Here is a 25,804-nt window from a genome sequence, read left to right on the forward strand (position 1 = left end):
CCTGCCTCAGCAATGGCAAGGCACTAAGCAACTTCACTAAGCAACTCAGTGAAACCTGGTTTCTAATTAAAATACAAAATAGGGATGCGGATGTGGCTCAGTGGTTGGGTGTTCCTTAGTTCAATCACCCACTCCCACTAAAAGGAAAAAAAAAAAAAAAAAAAAACCTTTCTCAATGGAATTAAAAAGAGGTTATTGTCTATGATTTTAATTTTCCATCCTTTTGGAGAGAGATCATTTAAATAGTCAAAGAAATTATATAAGTGACAAACAACACAAAATTAGAATATGTGTCCTAAGGCAACCTCTAACTAATGGCCTGGAGAATTCTCAGACTGTCTTTGCCATAGTAGCAGTGGAGGCAAAAATGCCTAACAGTTTCTTGGGAAAAGCTTGAGCAAGGAGGTGGGAAACTTACAGACACGAATTCTCCATAAAATAGATCACAGTGTTAACTAAGTGAATAAATTCACTCTGTTACTCTGAAAGCTGAAATTGTTGCCTATAAGAGAGATTCACTTCATAAATTTCATAAATTTAAGAAGGTATAAAAAGAAGAAAGAATTACTTAAATGGCATTTCTTTAAGAGATATGTCAAGTGATCTTTTCCTCTTTATCTCTTCACTAGAATTTTTATGGAATCTGAGTTATTGACTTAACATTTTAAATTTTGCCTCATTATCATAAAATTGCCCTTTATTCCTATTCTACAATATTTTAGAAATTATAAATAGTGGTAAAATCAGTATTTTGAGCTCTGACCTATTTCTAGAGCCACATTCATGAGCTATACCTGTCCTCAGTCTTGGTCCTCACATTGTCTTTCTAAGGGGTCCAGAAGTGGGCAACATACTTGAAGAGCACTCATTGGTGGCATCATAACATAACCAAAATTTATATTCATTCCAAAACTGTTTTAGGGTAATAGGAAGGATTCCTTGTTTTCTTGGCTTGACAATTACAACTATGTAGAATTTTCCGAATAATTTTCCTCTGTAGTGAATTTAAGATGTGATCATGAAAATAATTTATTTGTTTGGAGGTGTGATCACAGTTAAAAATAAATTCAGTAAATAATCCTTGTTTTTTTTTTTTTTTTTTTTTTTTCTATCCAGGAGATAAAGTAATCCTAGTTCTCGAAGTAAGCCAAAATAGTAATTATCTATATTAAAAGATATATTAAGGCCAATCATGCTCACAAATCACTGCTCTCAGATAATAATGACATAATCATTAATTTGGGAACACTGAAATCCTTTGAAACCTCAAAATTTATTTTCTGTTCTAAATTGCAGTCTGGTGTCTCAGAAGATATATGGGGGTCAGTGATCCTTTCAGATATTAAAAGCAAAATTTATCAAAGAGATTCAGCTTTAGTTTTAATAACTTCAAGTTTTGTCCTGAATGTGACCTTTGAAATCTACAGGGGCATTTTTGACCTATTAACCGTGGAAACATGTTGTTCATTTTTAATACATTCTTATTTACAAAGTACATGTATTCATCTGGCTCTTTATCATGCCAAAAGGAACCAGGTTGGAGGTTTGTTGTCTTGTCACATGTACCTGGTATGTGGGTGGCATGGGGACTGCCTTATCACACACAGACCAGTGGGGGTTCTGAGACGTCCAGGATTGGGAAGGATTAGTTTCACAGACCATAGGACACTTGGAATATATTGCTCAGGACAAGCATCTAACCTATGTGAGCTGTTTTCTCTTTTTTCACCTGCTTTTACTCTCCAGAGGAGGGAATTTGGGTAGGAATTACCCTTTAAACATCACTTTTATGATCATCTGATGTATAGATAGCAGGCTGTTGGTTCCCACATCATTTCCTGTTCCAGTCAGTTTGGGTCCAAGGCAATATATGAAGAAAACAATATGTGGAACTTTTTTGAATTAAAGAGTGTGATCCTAGTAAGAATTTATCTTATCTAATATGATTGAAAAATCGATTATAAATCTAAACCTTCTTAATTCTGAATTCTTTTAGAGTACAGGGGTATTTTTGTATTCATATTTCTTTAATAATATACAGCAATCAAGAATTTTTTTTTCTTTAGTTTTGTTGAATATATGCCTCTTCTTTCACTCTCAGCATAATAGACTAACCATTTTCTAGCATATGGAAGATTTCTACTTTGCACATTATTCTGAAGGGGGATGTGACTTGCAAAACCCAGACAAATTAAATATGTATTTCCATATGCTTCTGTGAAGACCAAATATATACATGAAAATTAGCTACAATTTAAATGCTTCATGAGATTTTAATTAGCATTGATAAACAAAATTTAAATCACATTTTCCTTTTTTTTGGGGGGTGGAGGTAATGGGATTGAACCCAGAGGTACTCTACCAACTGAGGGTTAACCAGCTCTTTTTACTTAGTTATTTATTTTGAGACAGAGTCTCACTGAGTTGCCCAGGCTGGTTCAAACCTGCAATCTTACTGCCTCGGCCTCCTGAATAGCTGGGATCACAGTTGTGTACCACTGTACCTAGTTTCATACAGTTCTTTCTGAAGTGTTAGATTGAGACATCTTTCTCTTTTTGTACTTGGAACATCTGTATTATCTCAAAGTATTATAAACCAAAATTTCAAGATAAGACAATTCAAAAAAGTATACTAAGAAAAATTTCAAAGTTTCTTTTTCCTCTTTCTTTCTCTTCTTCTCCTCCGTCTCCTCCTTCTCCTCCTCCTTCTTCTTCTTCCTCCTCCTCCTCCTCCTCCTCCCCCTCCTCCTCCTCCTCCTCCTCCTCCTCCTCCTCCTTCTCCTCCTCCTGCTCTTCTTCTTCTTCTTCTTCTTCTTCTTCTTCTTTTGTACCAGGGATTGAATGGGGGGGGGGGCAGTTAACCACTGAGCCACATCCCTAGTCCTTGTTAGTTTTTTTTTTTTTTTTTTTTTAACTTTGAGACAGGATCTCACTAAGTTGTTTAGGTCCTCACTAAGTTGCTAAGGCTGACTTTGAATTTGCAATCCTCCTGCCTCAGCCTCCTGAGCTGCTGATTACACTATACCCAGTCAAGAACTTTTTTATTAGTAAAGTAGTTATACCAAAAAATATTAATTTGATTTTTGTAAGAACAGCATATTATCCTGAAACTTCAGAAAATAATTTTCATTATCTGAAATTTTTTCTTTTAGGAAGTGCATTTTTATGAGTATATTTATCATACTTGTTAGCTCCCTGGACATATTTGAACAACTTTCCTATAGAGTGGGATTTGAGAAGGCAATTGAATACTTAACAAAACCACAAGATCTCCCCTGTATTTACAGGTAGGTGGGCAAATGAGAAAGAAAACAAATTGAACTTAGTAAACCCTTCTCAAACTACTTTCTAGAGTAGTGTTTAATCACACAGCTTAGAACAGAGCCCAGCAACTGTGAAGTAGATGAATATTTTTTAGAAAATAGAAATTGATAGAGATCTTCTCTCTGCTAGGAATGAGGTAATATTCCACCTACTTCCTGTCATGCCATGTCAAAACATATCAGGTATGTCTATGATTGGTTGCTGGCATCAAGGGATAAATACACAACTTATTGACTGAACCAACTAATTTTGTCAATTTGGAAGATTTTGTTTTGTTTCATTTTCCTTAGGACCTTTGAATTTGTGTTCGCCACCTAACCATGGTTTTATTTTTCCTACCAAGATGCTGATTAACAACTTCCTAGACTTAAATACTTCATGCTCTTTTTCTCACTTTGAATTTTTTCTATTGTGATTTTCAACCTGGTTTCAGTTCATTCCTAGTCCTTATTCATACGGAATGATGTTACCTTCTCTATATGTGCTTGCACTGCTGTTATTCCTGAACTCCAGAATCTACTGAACTGTAGCAAGTGTATCTCTATTTTCCCAACCTGTCTTCTCACTGCAAAATGTAGAGAAGGAACATTGATACCCTACTGTGAGGTCATGGCTGAAGAAATTTACCAGGGTATTTATGTAGTCATGCAACCAAGCCCAAATCCTACCAATTTGAATGCTTCCCAGAAGCAGATTTCCACTATACTCAAACCCAGGTTTGTTTGCATTTGATCATACAAATTGAATTGATTATCCATCACTTTGACTAATGGTAGAAAACAGAATTTGGAGCAACCAAAAAGGAAGAGCAAATAAGTCTAAAATATTGCTCATGAAAGAAGTTGATATGTTCAATATACCAAAAATAAAACCTACAAAATAGAGTCAATTACATGATGTATTAAGAATAAGTAAGTCTTATGGGTGATTTCAGAAGTACAAGAGGGAAAAGAGGTATCTGAACACACTCTGTGGGATCCTTTTCAATGTGCAATATTAAAAAGGCATTCATCAAAGACCATATTGAGAAAATAAGAATTAGATGAAAAGGTGAAGGAAAGGAAAAGAGGGTGAAGCAGTTACCTGTGAAAAGAATTTTAAGCAGAAGAAGTCTTTTATCAAAGATTTTAAGACAAGTGTACATCTTTTTGTGCTTGAAGAAAAGTAGTCTACAGCTGGAATAGATTGAAGAAGCTAGGGACAGGTAGACAAGAGAGGTAAAGTCATGCAGATATGCAGCCCCTTGGTAGGCAATACAGAGATTTGGATCCATTGCCTATGTTGATAGAAGAGTGACCTGATATAATAACTTTTAAAATAATCATGTTGGTGGCTTTGTTAGGAATAAGCTGTAAGAGGAAGAGGGATGAACTCTGAAGACCTGCCAAGGAACTACTGTGGGAAACAGACTGGAGATGCTAAGAGTTCAAAACAGGGGAGTAGCAGAGGAAGTGAGGAAAAGTGGTAGGACTCTGGATATATTCCAAGATATATGGCAATCTCAGACTTCAAAAATAGAAACATGAAAAAATTTCATTTATGTAAGATGATTACATTCTGGAGATCTGTACCATATTGTACCTATAGTTTTACACCATACAGTGTTGTCCACTTAAATTTGTTAAGAGGATAGAGTCAAGTGTTCTTACCATGATTTAAAAAAAATAAATATTAAAATGGAAAAATAGGAATATTAATGTGGGTTAACTGATGAATATTTGCAATAATGCAAAATGGAAATGCAGTAATGGCATATAGGATGGAGAAATCATGACAGTTGACAGTTATTAGAAAATTGAATGAAGAGGACCTAGAGAAAAATGTGGATACAGGAACAAAAATGAGAGAACAAAGATGAATTTGTTGTTTGTGCAAAAGAATACTAAGTCATTAGTCCTATATCATATATGTATTTATCAACCATAAAATGTTTTCCTTAAGCATCTACTATGGGCAGAACAGTAGGCAAGAAAGCACTGAAGATAAATGAGCCCTCCCATTCTGGAACTTACCATCCAGTGTGAGCCTTACAAGGAAAGAGAGAGGGGAGTTAACTTTGCCAAAGTGGTTCATGTTGACTGGAGAAATACTGCTAACTCAGTCAGACTCAAGGGGAACAGGGAATAATGGGGATCTAAGCGGGATTTCACATGCATGTTAAGAAAGGACAGAGCATTGAGTTTCTTGTGTTCCGAGAAGGGAATTTTAATTTTATCTTAAGGACAAAGGGGAGCCACTGTTCTTATGGAAAACGATTATAAATTCAGATCTCTTCATTTCTCCAGTCTTGCTCATGGGAAAAAAAAAAAAAATTTTACCCAAGGGATTTCTGGAAGAATCTTTTTGACTTTTAAACTTTCTAATTCTCAAGTGATAAAAGTGAAGTATCAATCAGATTAAGGTAAACTAGTGGTCCTGACAACCCAGAGCTTAAAACCAACATGGTGGAAATCCATGTGTCATTGGTTATATCCATGACTGGGATGACTCCCCTCCCTTCTCTCTTTACTTTCATAAAGTGAGTTCAGATAACTTTATCCCAAACTCTACTATAACTTTCTCAGTTTTTTGCTTTACTCATATAGAGAAGTACTATGGATATATTTCCCTTTTGTTATTAAAGTGGTTGTGTTTGTTATTTTTAATTGCTACATAATAATTTTACATATTTAAGGATGCAGTGTGATTCATGCATACAATGTGTTATGATAAAATTAAGGTTATTAGCATATCCCTCACTTTAATCTTTTATTATTTCTTTGTGTTGAAGCTTTCAAAATCCTCTCTTCTAGTTATTTTAAAGTATATAATACTCATATTTTTTTTGAGCCAATATCTCACCATGTTTTCCAGATTTGTCTGGAACTCCTGGACTCAAATGACCTTCCTGCCTCAGCCTCCTGTGACCTGAAACTACAGGTGCATCACTGTGCCTGACTTTTTAGATACACAGGACATTAGAATGTATTTTGGCATTTTATACATATGTGAAATATAATTTATTCTAATTCTAATTAGGATCCTATTCTTGTGGCTACCCTGCATTTCTATTTGACTATTGTTACACTGTGTAGTGTAGAACACCAGAATTTTTCTTCCAATCTAACTAGCTGTGTACCCATCATCCACACTCCCTTTGTCCACCTTCTTTCTTACTTTTCCAGTCCTATACTGACCACTATTGTCCTTCTATGAGTTCGATTTTTCTAACATCTACACATATGTAAGATCATGTGGTATTTGTCTTTCTGTGCCTGAATTATTCCATTTTGCATAGCATCCTCCTGTTTCATCCATGTTGCCACAAATGACAGGATTTCATTTTTTATTTTCAAATAATATCTCATTGTGTATATGCACCACATTTTCTTTATTCATGGGCATTTATCATTTGACATTTGAGTCAATTACATACCTGGGCTATTGTGAATAGCATTATAATAAACACGGGAGTGCAGGTGTCTCTTTGCATGTAGTTTCTTTTAAGTTAAGCTGCCAACATTTTTACCATGAAAATTTAGATTAAAGCTGGGCTCAGTGGTGAACACGTATAATCCTAGTGACTAAGGAGGCTGAGACAGGAGGGTTGTAAGTTTGAGGCCACCCTCAGCAACTTAGTGAGACCCTGTCTCAAAAACAAGAAACAAAACAAAACAAAAATGAGTTGGAGATGTGGCTCAGTGATAAAATACCCTGTGTTAAAGGTTAAATCCTCAGTGCAAAAAAAAAATTGATTATATTCTAAAATTATTTAATGAGTAAATTTATGATTACTCTCTAAAGAAAATGACCTTTCTTGAACTTTTAACTCCATGAAACATGGTGATTTGATGAGGAAAATGAGTAGTTTATTTGAAGTTAAGCTACAGAAGATGCTAGAATGAGACATTCTAACTTATCCTTAAATGCTTACACATATTTTGTTTATATAAAGAATAAACAATTATGCTGTACCCCACATGTTCCATGATTTAGTAGTGCTATAATAATTTGTCTTATTCAACACATTTAAAAAGCTGTGAAAGTAGCAAAACTATTCTATTTACTTCTAGGTTATGATCTTGAGAGAGAGAGAGAGAGCGAGAATGAAAGAGAGAGAGAGAGAGAGAGAGAAAGGAAAAAAAGAAGGGAAAAAGAAAAACACTCCTAGCATGCTCACATTCTTAAACACAGACTTAAATTATTAAGTATATGGTCATAAAATGTCAAATTTAGGGACACTATGAAATTAACCTTCCATGAATATGTTCCTAAACAAGATCCAATTTTATTATATTTTTAATTTTGCCCCAGTGATGAACTAGATGTTTATTCTAACATAAGTTACCAAAACTGGGGTGTTGTTTAGTTTTGTTGAGGTTTGGGGTGAGCAGAGGTAAGGAGTTTAAAGTATAAGTTAATTTAATTCAGTGCATAAAAGATTTAAAGACTCATGCTAAAGATTCTACCATTAAAGACTTTTTGAAAAGATCAAGATTAGCTATTTCATTTTGTAACTTCTAGAATCTGACATTATGTTCAGTGGATCTCTTGTCGTTTTCTCCTACTGAATCTGGTGATGCCTCAAAAATGCCTTTATAGCAAATCATACTGTTGATTTAACATTTATTTGAAACTCCTTTTATGTAACTTATGATGTTCAAAGAACACAAAGAATATCACAATCTTTACTTTTTATTTACTGGCTCTCTTCCAACACCTCACTTCTCTCAAAATTCTGTTAATATCTCCAGTCTAAGTAAATTAAATCCCTGCTTGATTTTTGATCTTTGATGAAAAAAGATTTTATTTTCTTGTTCAAGTTCAATGAGATTGTATCTTAATTGTTATTGTTTAAATTCAATTTTTTGGATGATATAAAAGCTTGTTATGATAATAGCTACTTATAAACTAATTTAATGTTTTCTAATTCTACTTCCTTAGCTTATAGCATTGAGTTTTTGTTGCTATTGTTGTGCAAACCATGCTAAGGTTTCATTTAGATTACATTTCTTTTTTGTTCTGATTTTGCCTTTCCTACATTCCAAGGGATGATCTTATAATGAATGTTTTCCTAGGTTCTATGTGATACATTTTGAGTAACTATATTTTGAAATAGCTATATGTAGTTGTTTTTTGAAGGACTTTAAACAGTCCTCATTTCCTTTAGTAGGCTTAAAGGTATAACTATGGGGTGACCATGCTTATTCACTAGGTCACATGACTAGGTCTACCCATTTTGAAGAAAGAGAACTGACTGCAGAGATTCTGGAAGAACAAAGAAGGTCCAGAGAACAGGTTTTACTGTAGGAGGCACACTGTTGATATTAACAAGGACATGGGAGTTCCACCATCTGTTGCGTCACCAGTCTGGCATTCTCCCCCTTCAATATCCTAAGTGCAATACTTAGGCTCCAGGGATGTTGTATCTATAGGATTACTAGTCCATTGAAAATGTCTGCCCTACATGACCTCGCATTTTTTGTGAATATTCGGATAATTAGGGGCAATATCTACAGTTGGGCTTCAACAATTAATAACTCAGGAATCTCAGACCATTTATCAAGCCACTGGAGTCTCACTTCCTCATCTGTACAATGCAGAGAAGAGTAGTATCTACTTCACAGGATTATTTTAAAGATCAAAAGACTGCTTTTAGAGTAGTGTCTGACTCAGAATGAAAGCTCAGTTGATTTTTGGTTTTGCTGCTCTCAAAATCATTTAAACAACTAAAAGAAGCTAAATAAGGGACATGACACCACAGCCTGTTTGCCTGTTTTGTAAGAGCTTGGTTAAATGTTCGGAGAGTCATCAATCACTGAGTTTGGGTTGTTTGATCAGTTCAATAAGAAGATAATTTGGGGCCAGACTTGATCTCTTTAACATGTTGTTTATTAAGTACAATTCTTTTTTCTTAATTTTATTTAAATTAATAATACATTATAAAACTTCCAGCTTATTTATTATATATTATCATGGTTTCTTAAATTGAAAACATTATATCATTGACATTATTCATGAAAATATCCTGAATAACCTGGAAATCTTTGCACATCAAAGAAGAGAGGCCATGAATTGTGTATGTCACAGGAGTTTCTGGAAAAAAAGTAACTTTAATAAGATAAAAATAGCATCTTCTTGTTAGAATACATGATTTAAATGATTGAATTTCTTTTTATTAAGTGAAAATGTGTAGTAATTAATCTTAGAAGTTGCAATTTTTCCAGAAGAAATAACATTTATAATTTCATTAAGATTAAAAAATGGATACCACCAATGATTAAAATAACAAGGCAATTATTAATATTATGTCAGAATAAGACACAAATGAAGAAAATAACATCCTATGAAAAACCAGTGGGCCACCAATGATCGTAGAACTTTATAGCACATGGAATATGAAAAACCCTCTATCCCTTCTTTTTTGAAGACTACATGTGAGAGAACTATACAAGAATTTACATCTATGCTGAGGGTTTTAAAAAATATATTTAATCACTCTGACTGCTGACCTAAAATGACATCACCATCATATCAAGATATTAATATTTAGGTCATGTCATAAAAAGAACTATTATTATCCTGGTTTGTAGTGATAGAATCCTATTTACCACTTACTAATAGAGAATTATTTTTGAAAAAAAATGGTCCCTATAGAGAGCTGTTATTTTCTTCTATTTCTCTTACTTCACTTTTAATAACTTGGTATTCTTGCCGATGAAACTGAAACATCTCATCTTCTTGAACTTCTGTATTTATTTCTTTTAGGACTTTAATCTGCTGAATTAATATTTCATTCCTCACTGAATATGTCAGTAACTCTGTCTTCGTTAGGTATAGTTCAGTATCATACATTTAGCTTTGACTCTGTTTCCTTTCTCTTCATTCTTTCTAGCTCAAAGTGTCCCCTGGACTCTAGTTTCTTGGTGTGGGGTCAGATCCTGCTTGTAGTCAAGAGGGCAATTGTTCCACAAAGGCACAAACACCAGAGGCAGGGATAGACGTTCCTTAGGAGTCTGCCCACCACACTTGTTAATAGCTGTTTAATTGCCCACCACCCACAGCCATACTCCCAGACAACGGACTTTAAATTCTAGTGATAGGGGTGGCACTTATGCTAGCACTTTTAACTCTAGCTTCTAGCCAAGTGTCCTATTAACTATTTTGGAGAATTAATTAAAGAAATATAGAAAAACTCTAATAGTCCTCAAAAGGGTGATTTAGTTAGGAGCATAAACTATAAAAGGAGCACCCCTTGTAAAAAAATATTAACACTCCCTAATTTTACCATTATTAACTATTTTGCTTTACCAAAGTCTGCCATATACTTCTCCTCTACTCAGTTCCCAGGGATTGAGCATCTCCTCTTCAGCCCACTTACTGGCTTATTCAGATACTTACTTTGAGACCTCCTTCAAATTCCTTCTGACAATATTGTATCAACCAGAGCTCCGTGCTTAAGGTTAGCGTTCTTGCACATCATGGGCTTTGCTAGCTGTGTCCGTTTTGAAGAGTCTTACAACCCCTTTAAGCCTTACTACTTTTCTGAAATCTAAAATTGTGGAAATAAAATCTGTTTTAAGTAGTTATTTTGCCAAGATTAAGCTAGAATACATGAAACTCTTGTTATTTCCCAGAAAACGTGTGTTAGTTTTGGTCCTTTTTCCCTTAGCAGTTAACTGTGCAAGAACTTTGCTTAATCAGACCTTTGGAATAGGATTTCCTATGGGCATGAGAACCAGTAATCTAATTAGTCAAACTATTCTTAAATGCTCTGCGGGATTATATAATTTCCTTCCTGGGATCATAGATCCAAATGCTGAGAGCATGGAGGAAGGAGATGGATGACAGTTAGCATCTTCAATGGAGTTGGGCCAGGGTCCAGGTGTCTCCTCATGTCCTCTGCCATTGGTAAGCAAAATATCATCTCTTTAGTGAATCAATGCAAAAGAGAAATACCCACATCAAACCTGAAGCAAACAACTTTGAAATTCTTCCTTTCTATATAATCATATTTGTATTTGTACATTTAAGATACAGTTCAAGTACTGTCGTTTCTTTAGTAAATAAAGCCTAAGAAATGATGTCTTGACCTCAGTTGCGGAATCATTTCTGAGATTTTTCTCTAAGGAGAACACATTTCCCCCTTCGTGCAGTCCCTTCTTTCTTTCATATTTGGGTTATGAACATGTCATCTTCTATTTTCAAAAACAAGTTATTATTTCCTCCTGTGATACACTGTTGGAACACCAGGTCTTTGATGTTTCTGTTGGATACACCAGCAGTCATCATAACTCATGCTCTTGAATTTTTAATATCACTCCACAAACTGAAATGACAAACACCCAGTTCTTCAGTGAACACACAAATATGGGAAAAAGATTGCTAAATAATAAAAGGTTGAAATAACTCTCTGAATTCTTGTTTTGAACCCACTGAAAATAAAAGGGAAAAAAATTATGTCGCTTTATTTTGTTCCCTGCTCTCAGTTACCATATTTGCCTCAGATCAAAAGAAAAAAGAAAAAGAAACTGCCAAGAGGTAAACTTTGAATCTGTTTTCACAGAAAGTATTATGTATGGGTTCTTGTATTATTTTTTGATATGTGACTAGAAAAAAATCATTATCTTTAACAAATTTTATTTTAAAAATTTTCTTTCAAAATATAAAAAATGAGGGTAATGCTAAATTCATGTTTTCTCCTCAAATTCCCTATTTCCTCATATCTAAAATAATTTTACCTCCTTTACTTTTTTCTTCAGATCACTTGAAATCTATTATTTGGCTATCAATCTAAATGACAATTAATTCTAGAATACACATTTTTCTCAAAGCTCATTCTGTTTAAATATTATATGTCAAGTTAGCATTGTAAATAAAGCTTGCCCTGAAACTGAAAATGAAAGTGGGCATCCATATAAAGCATTAAGTTAGTAGCTATGATATAAAACTTTACAGTTACAGATTATTTCGGTTGGAATGAAAGACCAATTCTTCACAGTGAGGCAAGATCTCCTCTACTGTCATAATTAAATTTTCTTTTTCTCATAGAAGCATCTTTCAGTGTTAATATGTAAACTTCACAACAATATTTAAATAGGTTATTTCAAATAGGACTATGAAGCTCTTTCTTCTATGTATACCGTATAAATTGAAAATGTTCTTTGTGGACATGGATCTTATAAATTGTTACCAGAAAGAATAAAATTAAATAAATCATTACTAGAAAAATCTCAGATACTTCTTATTTCTGTCTTAAATTAAATCTTATTTTCAAAATTAATATCCATTGTGATTATCTTCAACATCTCATATGAATAATTTAATCATAAGATTTTTCTCCTCCTTTATCCTAATGATGAAGTTCAAGGAATTATTTGAGCTCCTATTTATATATTAGAATTGAGAAAGGTTATGACTTGGAAGCTAACTATTCAACAACAAGAAAAAAAAAACTTTGGATAATTATTCTTTTATAATTTGAAATTTGAGCCTAGTTTAAATCAAGATTTAAAAAGTTAAAAGCAAATTTTAGAAATTGTTGAAAGTATTTCAATTAATGCCTCTTCAATACATACTGACTACATTTCTTATGGTTGGCATAATTGTCATTTACACAATATGGAGAAGTTTGCTTTGGAAGGAATGTAAGTTTTTTGCTTGTTTGTTTTGTGGTGCTGATGTTCAAAACAAGGACTTTGTACATGCTAAGCAGCAGTAATTTGCTTTAGGAAGGTCACTTAACTACCAAAGTTGCTCACCCTTCCTCAGCTCTGGGCCCTTGTACATACTGCTCTGACTGTAGCTCTGACTGTAGCAAAAGAAGTGTGTCCTTTGTCTTTTGCTAAAACATACACATATACTGGCTAAGATCCTAAGGGTTGCTCCTGGTCCATCTCTAGGCTGACTCAGTTGTCCTAATGTGTTTAACCTATCAACTATTTATCACATCACATAACAGCACCTCTATTACCCTTTCCTACAAACACTGAGAGGTAAGTATCTGAGTTCCTGAATTTACATTGTAAATTTTTTTTCTTCTGTTGAGGAAAAAAAAAGAAAGAAAAGAAAATAAAGCAGCAATTACTCAGTATGAATAAATGCTATAATGTGTTCTGTGCTACACCTTTCTTTGTTTGGATCTTGTGTCTTGTAATCATTCCCTATCAATACACACAATTCTTCCCCATTCATTTTTAACTTAACAATTGCATAGTATTTATTATATGCATTTACCATAATTGACAAAATCAGCCTCCTATTGAAGAGAATGTAGTTTCCTGTCAATTCTGGATTATCACTAAAATGATGTAATGACTATACTTACACTTAATTCACCCTCATACTTATGTAAGTACTTCTCCAGAGTAAATCCCAGATGAATTTGCCAGATCAGTAGTTAAGTATTTATAACTTTTATGACTTTAATCATTTGTTTCCCACAGGAAGCCATCAAATTATACCCTCACAATAATACATGGGCATTTTCCTTTTCCTCAGTCATACCAATGGAGTGTGTTTGTGAAACTTCTGAATTTTTGTCACTCTGAGAGATGAACAATGTTATCTCGATGTAGTTTTAACTTGTATTTTTATCATTAGTAAGTCAATAGGTTTTCTTTTTAACTTTCAAGAACCATTTCTCTTTTCTATAAATAATATATTCAGATCTTTGACCTATTTTGGCGTGCTGCCATTTTTGTCTTAATGACTTATATATATATATATATATATAAGTCATTATATATATATATGTCATTAAGACAAAATATATACATATATTTTAATTTTTGTTTTTTAACTGGATACATTAAACTGCAAATATTGTACATGTTAGTGGAGTACTACATGATGTTTTGATTCATGTATACATTGTGAATCAGGTTAAACATCTGTCTTCCCAAATATTAAGCACTTCTTTATGGAGAAAAATTCCAACATCTTTTATTTAGCATTTTGAGATATATAGTACACAATTGTTATCTACAGTCTACTTACAAATAACCTGTCTGAACTTTTTACTCCCACCTCACTGTAACTGAGTATCCATTGATTAACATTTACCCAATTCTCTTTCCCCTATACTCTCAACCTCTAATAACCATTATTGTACTCTCAATCACTTTGAAATCAGTTTCTTATATTTCACAAATGAGTGAGATCACGTGGTAATGTATCCAGCTTATTTTACTTTCATGATGTCCCCCAGGTCCATCCATGTTGTAGCAAATATCAGGATTTCATTCTCTGTTATGGCTAGGTTCTTTTATACTAAGAGGATTAAATGATACATTGCAATATGAATTGAAAATTATTTTATAAATAGATTGTTGTTTGACAGGATTTTCCCCTTATTCATTGGTCTATGGAAATAATACCTAGTTTCTCCTTAGAGTTATTAGTAAATGGACTGTACATTATTCGATTTGCTGACACAGTACCACTTTTCTTCCATTTGGAAATTTTGCAATATAGTAGCATCTTATAGGAATATTCCACTCCATTGTTCCTACGATCTTATAGAATTCTTAGTATATTTCATGTTTTGTTTTTCCATATGATATTAGAATCCATTTGTCTTAGTTATAAGTAAAAGCAAATAAACAAAAACCCACTTGCATTTTTACTTGGATCATATTAAATATGTACAATAATTTAAAGATAATTGACTTTTTTCTTAATGTGAATGTTACTCAAGTTTTTTGTTGTTTTTCCCTAAGAATGTAAGTTTTAAACTTTTCATGGTAACTTTAAATTTTAAATTTAATTTTTATTTTTATTTTCATTTTATACTAGAATGGAATATTAAATTATCCTTTTGTTCATACCAGGCACAAAATTATATAGTTTGAAAATGGTAATAATTTACTTCCTCTTCACATTTTTGCATCTGTAAATAAATTGTTCATATTAATGAAAGTATCTTTGATGTTTCTTTGCTAAGTTTGACTTGTAGGTTTGAGATAGGTGGTTTCCATTATATCCTTTAATTTTTTAATTAAAAATAGTTGTGGAAGGGTGTAAATGTCTTTACAGGGTCTGTGGAGATAATCCTCTGATTTTTGTCTAATATATATAATGAATGTATACTAATAAATTTGCTAGTATAAAGCTATTCTTGCATTCCTGAAATGAACCCCACTGTTAAAAACATAAAAATATTTTAATGTATTGTTAAAATCTGATTGCTAATATTTTATATAAGATTTTATACTATTCTAAAGATTAGCTTGCATTTTTAAATATGTTCAATTCTAAACTGGTTTAATATTAACATTAATATTAGTATCACAATAATGCTAATTTTTCCCATAACTCTGTTTTGATTTGTATTTTGTTGTCTGTGTGCTGAAATAGTTTAAAATGCATTGGGATTAACAACTGAAAAGTGTTGGTAGAATTTCTCTATGAGACCATCTACTTTTAGGAGTTTCAAATGTTTGTTATTTTCTCTGTTGCTTCTATTACAATCTGTTGATTTAGACTTTCTGTCATTCTAGAATTAAGTTGAATATTTAGTATTATCTTTTAAAAGTATTCATTTTATTTAGGTTTATAAGTTAATGTAATTTTTTATAATGTTCATCTTTTCCCTATTTCATGATTTTTTATCCAAATACTGTTTATTTTTCATACCTACAATTTCTTATATTTTCTCAATTAATTGGTGTCTATCTCCCACAATTGACATTTGATCTATGCATCAACAGAACTGTTATTTTGTGGTTTTGAACAATTAATTTCGACTTTTCTTGCACATTGATTTCAGTTTTTCTTGTGTAATAAACTTTTCAATTTTATTTCTGATTTATTTTCTTTCTTTTAAAGTTTACTGAAATTATTCTGAATTGCCAAGCTATGAATTGTTCTCTATGCACCATCTAGCAATATCTCCAAAGTATTATTGTTCCTATATATGATGCTTTTTTATGTCTTGCTAATTAACATTTTTATTAAAGTATGAAAGTAACCAGTTTCTTTAGAACTTTAGTTTTAAAATACCAATGAGTAAATAGTGCTTTGGAGCTACCATTTCTACTTAGAGTTTCTATTATGAAAATATATTAATTTTTTACCTTATTGAGATTTTAACTTTATTTTGAAGTTAAAAAATACTCCTTAACATTTTGAATCATTTTATTGAACTTTAAATAAGAAAAAAACCTTAAATATAGTCCTTCATATGATTTGCTACAAAAAATTAAATTGATTTTATCCTTACTTTTGACAACATTATAAATGGTATGTGCCTTATTCTATCACTTAACATTTATCTGTTTAAATATTTCAGAACTTAAAGCATAAGTGATTTTAGTGTGCTTACAGATTCCTAAATTAGTTGCAACCATTAGTGTAGGCCAAAACATTTAATGGGTACCTTATATTTTAGGTTAGTGGGATGGTTTGGCCATGACCTCAGCACCAGATTTAAAATGGATAACAGTAAGTATATTCAATTTTATTTCATAAGTCACTTTATTTTAACTTCATTTTAATTTTCATCTATTTGTATATCACATATAATATACATGCCCCATGGAAACTACACTTTGAAAATGTCACTGAGATTTCTTAAAATAAGAAATGACATTTTCAGTGTGTAAGAGTGTTTATAGATTTTAGCATAATTTTGAGTCTATTCCTTTATAGAGAGATAAAAGGAAATGAAATTTAACTTATGGCCCTTGTGACTTTATCAGATCCTCTCCATGTGGAGTGTCTAAAACATCAAGCAGTGGAAACAAGAAACAGGAGGGAATTGGGTACTGGTATTCAAGGTCAGACCCAGAGAGACTTGGGTGCCAGTCCCACTTTGCTGAGTAATAGTTTTGTGATGCTTCAAATCACAATATTCGTCTTGTGTCCTTACTATTCTGTTCCACATACCTAGTGTGAATGATATTTATTTCAGGGTCTGGTTTTAGGGTAAGTCAAATTCAAAACTGTAAACCAAGTAGCATATAGCAGTACTTTTAAAAATGATCCGTTTTTTACTCTTTTTCCAAATATTCCTTTTTTGTTGCTTTTGCCATGTACCAAAGAGTGATTTTAAACCCCAGTGAACAGAAATAAAACTGTGCTGCATATTTGTCTCAAAGAGTGTTCTATTTTGTTTCCTGAGTGACCCTATTTCTAGCCATATGGAATACAGAAAACATTGTAAGTGCTTTGAGAGTTCATTGTAAACTAAATCTTTCAGAGTGCTTCCAAACCTGAGATACTGTTCTCTCTCTATATATATTATAATTTACAGCAACCAGGATACAAAGGGTGGACAACTTTAATCAAATCAGGAAACCTGTTTTTTATTGTGGTTGCTGAAATGATTAGCTTTGTTGTGCCAGTTACTTAAATTCTTGGTGGCTCTTCTTATAAAGAAATTTGATTAGGTAAGAGATGGACAAACATTTTATGTGAAACACAAAATAGGAAAAATTATAGGTTTTTTGTGTCATATGGGTCTGTGTGCAAATATTCAGCTCTGCCTTCTGAATCTAAAGCAACTACAGAAATGCACAGATAAATTACTTTGATTATGTTCATCAACTCTCCACTGCTGTGACAAAATAACTGAGAAAAATGAGTTAAAGAAGAAAAGATTTATTTTGACTCAGTGTTTCAGAGCTTTTGGTCCATGATTGGCTGGCTGCACTGTTTCTGGGACTGTGGTGAGGCAGGATATGATGGTCGAAAAGCATAGTAGAGTAAAACTTCTCACCCTCTGTAACTTAGAAGCAGAGAGAAAGAGAGTGTGTCAGGGGCTGGGGACAAAATAAACATCAAAGGTGTGTCCCTGGTGACCCACCTCTTCCAACTCAGCCCTGCCTCTTAAAGTTTCCACCACTTCCCAATAGCAGCATCAGCTAAAGACCAAGTCTTAAATATGTGAGCCTTTGGGTACATTTCAGATTCAAACTATAATTATGACCATGTTCCAATAAAACTTTATTTTAAAAAATAGGTGGTGGATTGGATTTGACCTACAGGTCACAGTTAAACTTGCCCCAGATTAGAAGAATTTTTAAAGATCTTTTGTATTTTAATATTTTCTTAGTTAAGCTTAGTTTTAGTTTAATTTCTTACTAAACAATTTTTAGCCCTGTTGGATTTAACTTGCTACAATTTAATGTACTTAATCTAACTGGAAAAATACCTGTTCTCAAAATATTTTCAATATGTTATACTTAGGCAATTTTTTTAAGCTCTCTTCTTTATTCTAAGTAAGCCACATGACCTAATAATCCTGGAGCTAAAAGTAACCTTGCAGGTTATTTTATTCATCTTTCTGCCTTTGGGTGACATTACAACTACATTCATATCTTGGTGTTCTTTCTCAAGTATACCCACAATCCCAGCTACTAAGAAGGCTGAGACAGGAGGACCTCAACTTCAATGCCAACCAGGGCAAACATAGTGAGAGCCTGTCTCCAAAAATATAAAAATAAAAAGGACTGGGATGTGGCTCAGTGGTAGAGTGCTCCTGGTTTCAATTCTCAATACTAAACAAAAAAAAAAAAAAAAAAAAGAAGAAGAAGAAGAAGAAAGAGGAGGAGGAGGAGGAGGAGGAGAGGGAAGAGAGGGAGTGAGGGAGTTGGAAAGAGAAGGGGGATAAGAAGGAGAAGGAGGAGAAGAAAAGAAGACATTGTTCCATGATAGAAAATCAAAGCATGGGGCCAACAGATAATACCGGCTTGGAAGTTGGAAGGCAGGCAGAGGAGAGAGTCAGGAAAAACTTCTAGAAGAGGTCAATTTTGTTTGTTTGTTTTGTTTTTGTTTGTTTGTTTGTTTTTAAGGTGGGGTCTTGCTATGTTGTCCAGGCTGCACTCAAACTTGGTATGCTTCTGCCTCAACCTCCTCTGACAAACTGGAATCACAGGCACATACCACTGTGCTCAGCTTAATACAACATATTAATACAACATATTGTGTGGTAGTCTGCTGAGAAGGCAGGGACAGGAGAGATGGGAATTGCCAGTGCAAAGAAAATATGCCAATATTTTCACTCTATTGAGTTTCTCTTAAATGTCTCAGACATCTCACCTAGTAATAAAAATATTTAAGTCCTAATCTTTTACTGTTTCTTTCTTGTCTTGATGGCTCTCTTTAAAGCATATTCTTTAATAAAGACATGATATTAATTTTTCAGAACTTCAGTTAATCCCTGGTGTCAATGGATTCCGTATTTCCAATCCTCCCATTCTTCTGGTCTGTTTGTTGCACGCTAGTTTGGAGGTAAGAGATCTGTATGCCAGCCTTCCCGCGTCTTTACCTTTTCTCCTTAACTGGTTGCCACAGGATGTAGGACTTTCTCTGCTCATCAGCAAAATCATAAATGTACCCTGTACATAAAGGAAGGACAAAATGCAGCATTTTCCCATTGGAACAGTGACATTTACATTTCCTGTCCTAGTCTCAGGGCTTGGCACATTGTTGGAACGTAGTAAACACTAAATGGAACTCAGCTGGGGAGACATATTTTTTGATTCCACTTAAAATCTGTGTGAACTCGAATAAGTTATTTAACATTTTCCCTGTCTCTCTATAAACAATTTGGTATCCAGTATTAATTCTTCAGCAACATGTACTTACTGAGAAAAAACTTATGTGCCAGGTACTGTTGTGATTACTGGGGATTCTGTTTCTTCCACTTCTGTAAGCCAATGAACTTATGAGTACCTGGTGACAAAGCTATAAAAGACTTACATTCAGGTGAGGGGAATTATTAATAATTAGAAAAATAAATTCCATTATTATATAAAATTATAATGCATCAAATTTTAAAAAATGAATTGTGTTCTCTTCTCTAAAATAATAATAATAAGAGCAAATCAAACATTGAGTAAGATCTCCTCATTAGAGCTTGTTTTTATGGGGCGTCTATGCCATTATATAATCTGTACTATTGTAACTCAGTATAGTTCTTTAAATTAATACTTTGTTCAAGCTAGTCTCACCATAAAATTAATATTTATGTAATGAGTTAACTTTTATATGTATATGTGCATATAAAAATAGAAAAATAAAGATATATATAAGTATCTAGAAAACCAAACTGATTTCTTTGATATTATTTAGGAACAAACTAAATTTATTTGAGTAAAGATAGATTGTTAATAATCATATGATATATGATTAATAAAATTAATACAAATATTAATTTAATATATATTTTATATACAAATATTTGAGTAAAATATATTTTAAGTAAATGTACATACCTATTAAGGTTTATATATACAGTTATTCAAATAAGAATTTTATTTTTATTCAATACCTCCTAAAGTAATCTAGTTGATGATATTTTGGGAAATCCAATTTTGGAGGGTTCCAGAATCAAATGAGTGACTGAATAAAGACTTCTAGATCCCTTCTATGCCCTAAATTGATGAATTTCGTGAATACTCATGGCAGTTTCTCATTCTGACCACTGGATGGCAGTGTCAAGTTCCTTTGTTTTTATTCAAGTTCATCACTAGACAGAGATAATTGCCTCATTTTCATTTCATCATAATTTAGGGAGCAGCTAGTCAGGTTGACCACTTGATGGAGCATGAGCTGTTTTCACTTTTGGGCAGATTTTTTGTAATTGGATTATAGACCCAGTGACAAGATTTTTTCAATTAGTGACCCAGTGGACACTATTTTTGTTTTTTGTAAAAATCTTAGTAATTCAGATAATAATATTTGAATTGCTTATTACAGTCATTTGGTTAAAAATATGTTTCTCAAAGAAACATTTTTAAACAGTAAAATTTCAGTTTACTTTGTGTTTGAATCAGGGAGATGAGTTATAATCTGAAAGACATTAAGACATATCATAGAAGGACTAGAAAATAACATGATTTTATCTGATTATCATTACAAATAACTTTTCAGACATAACTAGAGATTTCCTTTTATACACTCTCATTTTGATATGTTCTCTGCCGCAAGCTGATCTTTCTTCCAATAGGTACCCTTTCTTCTATAGAAAAGAGAAGATTCTTGTTTTTTCTACCACTAGTTTCCTACCAAACTGCATTAGTGGAACCTAGACAAAATTTTATTCTAAAAATCTGAAAACTATTTTATTTTTTTCTTTTAATATCTAAGCTTAAACATAACCAAACATAAGCAAAAACATTAAAAGAGGAATATAGACATCTCTCCCGCACTTGTCATCACTTAATTAACTCTCTAGAGCCTCCTACCAAAGTCATTTACTACTAAACCTATGTTCTGACCATAATTATCTTTAGTCAAACTTTATGTTTGTGAAAGAATTGTTCAAAACTCTTTCTACTCATTATAAATTATAAAATGTTCAAATTATAAAGTAATAGATGCTCCACAATGTCTGTTAAAATACCCAGCTTTCTATACATTTCTGAGCTTTGCCCTGTGAGTCAGCATCATTGAATCAACCATGCTAGTATTTACCTTATTTTTATAAGAAGCTATTGTATTGTAGGAGATACATGGTTGAAGTTGAAGTAAGTAAAAGAAATACATGCATGACTTGAACTGCCTCCTTTGTTTCCACCTTCTTTTTAGAAAATATTCTACATACTGACATTTTAACTGTAAAGAGAGATTCTGTACTCAAGAATCAATATTACATGAACATGACCTCAGATTTTCAATGCTATGAATTTGTAAAAGACTAATATGAGTGCACATGATGATTAATTCTATTAAAAATACCTTATCGTCAGTTTCAAACTGTCTTTTTTATTGTTTTTTATTTTTACAGACTGCATTTTGATTCACTGTGTACAAGTGGGGTATAATTTTTCATTTCTATGTTGTAAACAATGTAGATTCACACCATTCATGTAATCATACATGTACATAGGGTAATAATGTCTGTCTCATTCCACCATCTAATCACTTATACAGTCATTTAAAAATATTGTGGATGAAAGGAAGTAGCTTGAAGCTAAAAACTGAGTGAGTATTCTATCAAACAGTGGTCACTATACATAACCTTAAACATGAAACTACTGCTCTGGAATTTATTTGCCTCATTTTTCTGAAGTATTTAGAGTAGATTATTTCAGAAGTTCCCTCACTCTTCTAATTATTCATTTGAAATTTATATATACTTGAAGTTTTATATTTATTTATTTAGTTATTTTGATATAGATTAATTTTATAACTGAAATTTGCTTTTTTATTATTTTTATTTTTACACTCTGCATCTTGATTCATTGTACACAAATGGGGTACAATTTTTCATTTCTATGGTTGTACACAATGTAGATACACACCATTTGTGTAATCATACACATACATAGAATAATGATGTTTGTACCATTCCACTATCTTTCCTTCCTCCACTCTCTCCTCCCCATTTTCCTCTACACAATCCAAAGTCCCTCCATTCTTCTCTTACCCAGCCCCCACCCCATTACGTATCATCATTCACTTATCAGAAAAGATATTTGGCCTTTGTTTTTTTGAGATTGGTTTATCTCACTTAGCATGATATTCTCCAACTCCATCCGATTACCTGCAAATGCCAAAATTTTATTCTTTGTGGCTGAATAATATTTCATTGTGTATATATACCACAGTTTCTTTATCCATTTATCGATTGAAGGGTATTTAGGTTGATTCCACAATCTAACTATTGTGAATTGAGCTGCTATAAACATTGATGTGGTTGCATTACTGTACTATGCTGATTATACCTTTGGGTATAAACTAAGGAGTGGAATAACTGGGTCAAGTGGTGGTTCCATTCCAAGTTTTCTGAGGAACCTCCATACTGCTTTCCAGAATGACTGCACCACTTTGCAATGCCACTAGCAACTTATGAGTGTACATTTTTCCCCACATTCACGCCAACACCTATTATTACTTATATTCTTGATAATCACCATTCTAATTGGAGTAAGATGAAATCTTAAGGTAGTTTTGATTTCATTTCTCTAATTACTAGAGATGTAGTACACTTTTTCATATATTTGTTGATCACTTGTATATCTTCTGTGAAGTGTCTGCCCAGTTCCTTAACCCATTTATTGATTGGGTTCTTTGAAATTTTGGTGTAAAGTTTTTTATATTTTTTATAAATTTTGGAGATTCATGCTCTATCTGAAGTTCGTGTGGAAAAGATTTTCTCCCACTGTGTAGGCTCTCTTTTCACATTATTGATTGTTTCCTTTGCTGAGAAAAAAGCTTTTTAGTTTGAATGCATTCCATTTATTGATTCTTGCTTTCATTTCTTGCACTCTGGGAGTCTTGTTAAGGAAGTCTGGTCCTAAGCCAACGTGATGAAGACTCAGTCCTACTTTATCTACTCCATTTGGAATAGCCTCAAAAAAATAAAATAAAACACTTGGGAATCAATCTAAACAAAGAGGTGAAAGAACTCTGCAATGAAGTTTACAGAATACTAAAGAAAGAAATTAAAGAAAACCTTAGAAGATGAAAAGATCTCCCATGTTCTTTGATAGGCAGAATTAATATTGTCAAAATGACCATACCACCAAAGGCACTATACAGACTCAATGCAATTCCAATAAAATCCCAGCGATGTTTCTCATAGAAATAGAGAAAGCAATCATGAAATTCATCTGGAAGAATAAGAGACCTTGAATATTCAAAGCAATCCTGAGCAGGAAGAGGGATGCAGGTGATATCATAAAACCAGCCTTAAACTATACTACAGACAATAGTAACAAAAATAACATGGTACTGGCACCAAAATAGACAGATAGACCAATGATATAGAATAGAGGACACAGAGACAAACACACATAAATACAGTTATCTCATACTAGACAAAGGTGCCAAAAACATACAATGAAGAAAAGATAGCTTGTTCAACAAATGATGCTGGGAAAACTGAAAATCCATATGCAGTAAAATTAAACCCCTATCTTTCACCCTGCATAAAACTCAACTCAAAATGGATCAAGGACCTAGAAATTAGACCAGAGAACCTGAACCAAATTGAAGTTTCACATTTACATATAGCAATATGTAGACAATTTTAGGCCTGTTCGATATACAAACTCATAATGAAGGAAATTGTATTAAATTATAAAATTAGAACAATTAATACACACACAGAAGATCAGAAAACCCAAACAAAACAAAGAAAACATTGTGTTTCTTCACAACTGCATTAGGGACCCAATTTTAAGAATTTAAGGGAAAAATATGACAACTGAAAACATCACACTATGTGTACTATTTTCAGTTCATCTTATCTATCGTTCCCAGATTTGTGTTAATTTTACTCAGTAAAAAAAAAAAAAAAAAAAAAAAAAAAAAAAAAAAAAAGCCCTAGTAGTTAAAACTCTGCCAAGAATTCTGTCATAAGCTGAACATTTTTAAGCTACATTAATTTTTTCCAATTTCTTGAAAAAATATTCTTTTTGAATACTGAAAACACAAAAATAACAAGAAACAAAAAGAAAAGAGGTTATTTGTTGTCTTTCCCTGTTAACTTCTATTAGCCTCCATAGCATCTTTATGTGAGACCTCAGAATAGACTTTTATACTCTGAGAAAAATTTAAAAGTGCTTCAGAACACAACTGCCTTTGTGGTTGTAATGTGGAACATATAAGATTTAAAGATTATTTTCTTATTAAAGAATAGCAACGTTCTACAATGTATTAAAATCAAGACCGTTTGCCATTTAAAAAAACTATTTCTAGTTACCAAGAGTAATCTAGAAAAGCAAAATCTTTTAACTCACTTTAAAACTTTGTATATAAGCAATAGTCCCAGAATTTTACAAACCAATGAACACAGATAAATTATCCTTCTAAGTATACAGTCAACCCTCCATATCCACAGTCTCAATATCTATGGAGTCCACACGTGGACTGAAAATGGTCTGGAAAAATTTTTTGCACAAGTACAGACTCCTGTTTCCTTGTCTTTAGTCCCTCAATAATGCAGTGTCACAACTAATTACATGGCATTTACAGTATACTGGGTACTAAAGGTAATCTAGCGATCATTTAAAGTAAATGGGAAGAAGTACATAGGTGATATGCACATACTACACCATTTTTATTCACAGACTTGAGCATTGGGAGTTTTGTAATGCAGGGGGATCCTGGAACCAATCCCCAAGGGATAACTGTACTTCATTCACTACCCCCATTTCCCCATTTGTGTATTTTGGGACCTGTAGCAGAACCAAAAATATTTCTAGAATTATTTATTAATTAAAACATTTTATTTTATCATTGATCTCCTAAGAGAATCTTTTCATCTCTCTGATATTTTCTTATTCCAAACTTCACCAACAAGACCTACTTTGGGCCCTGCCTTGCCGGGCTTTCAGACTATGTTAATCCTGCCCTTTCAGACTATGTTAATCAAAAACTTGCTGAGTTCCCTTGAGTTTTCATTGCTTGAAGTTGAAGTAGACTTACATTTTGCTTTACATGAGAAAATGATGAAATACCTCCTATCAAACTCCATGCAACCGGGTCACCTAAGTCTTGAAACAGTTTGTTTGCCTCCAGATTTCAATTGCCTTCTGAACATAAAAGT

At 32.8% G+C, this 25,804-nt stretch overlaps 1 protein-coding gene across 1 annotated transcript in view; it reads left to right on the forward strand.

The window, feature by feature from the left end:
* Nucleotides 1-25,804, forward strand: part of Kynu (kynureninase) — a 104,329-nt gene that overhangs the window by 75,092 nt on the left and 3,433 nt on the right. Inside the window, exons 11-12 of the mRNA XM_047545070.1 lie at nucleotides 16,694-16,746; nucleotides 19,451-19,536. Of these exons, the coding sequence (XP_047401026.1) occupies nucleotides 16,694-16,746; nucleotides 19,451-19,536 (139 nt within the window). The remainder of the gene's footprint in view (nucleotides 1-16,693; nucleotides 16,747-19,450; nucleotides 19,537-25,804) is intronic.

Source organism: Sciurus carolinensis, chromosome 3, assembly GCF_902686445.1.
Source record: "Sciurus carolinensis chromosome 3, mSciCar1.2, whole genome shotgun sequence".
Lineage (NCBI taxonomy): Eukaryota > Metazoa > Chordata > Mammalia > Rodentia > Sciuridae > Sciurus > Sciurus carolinensis.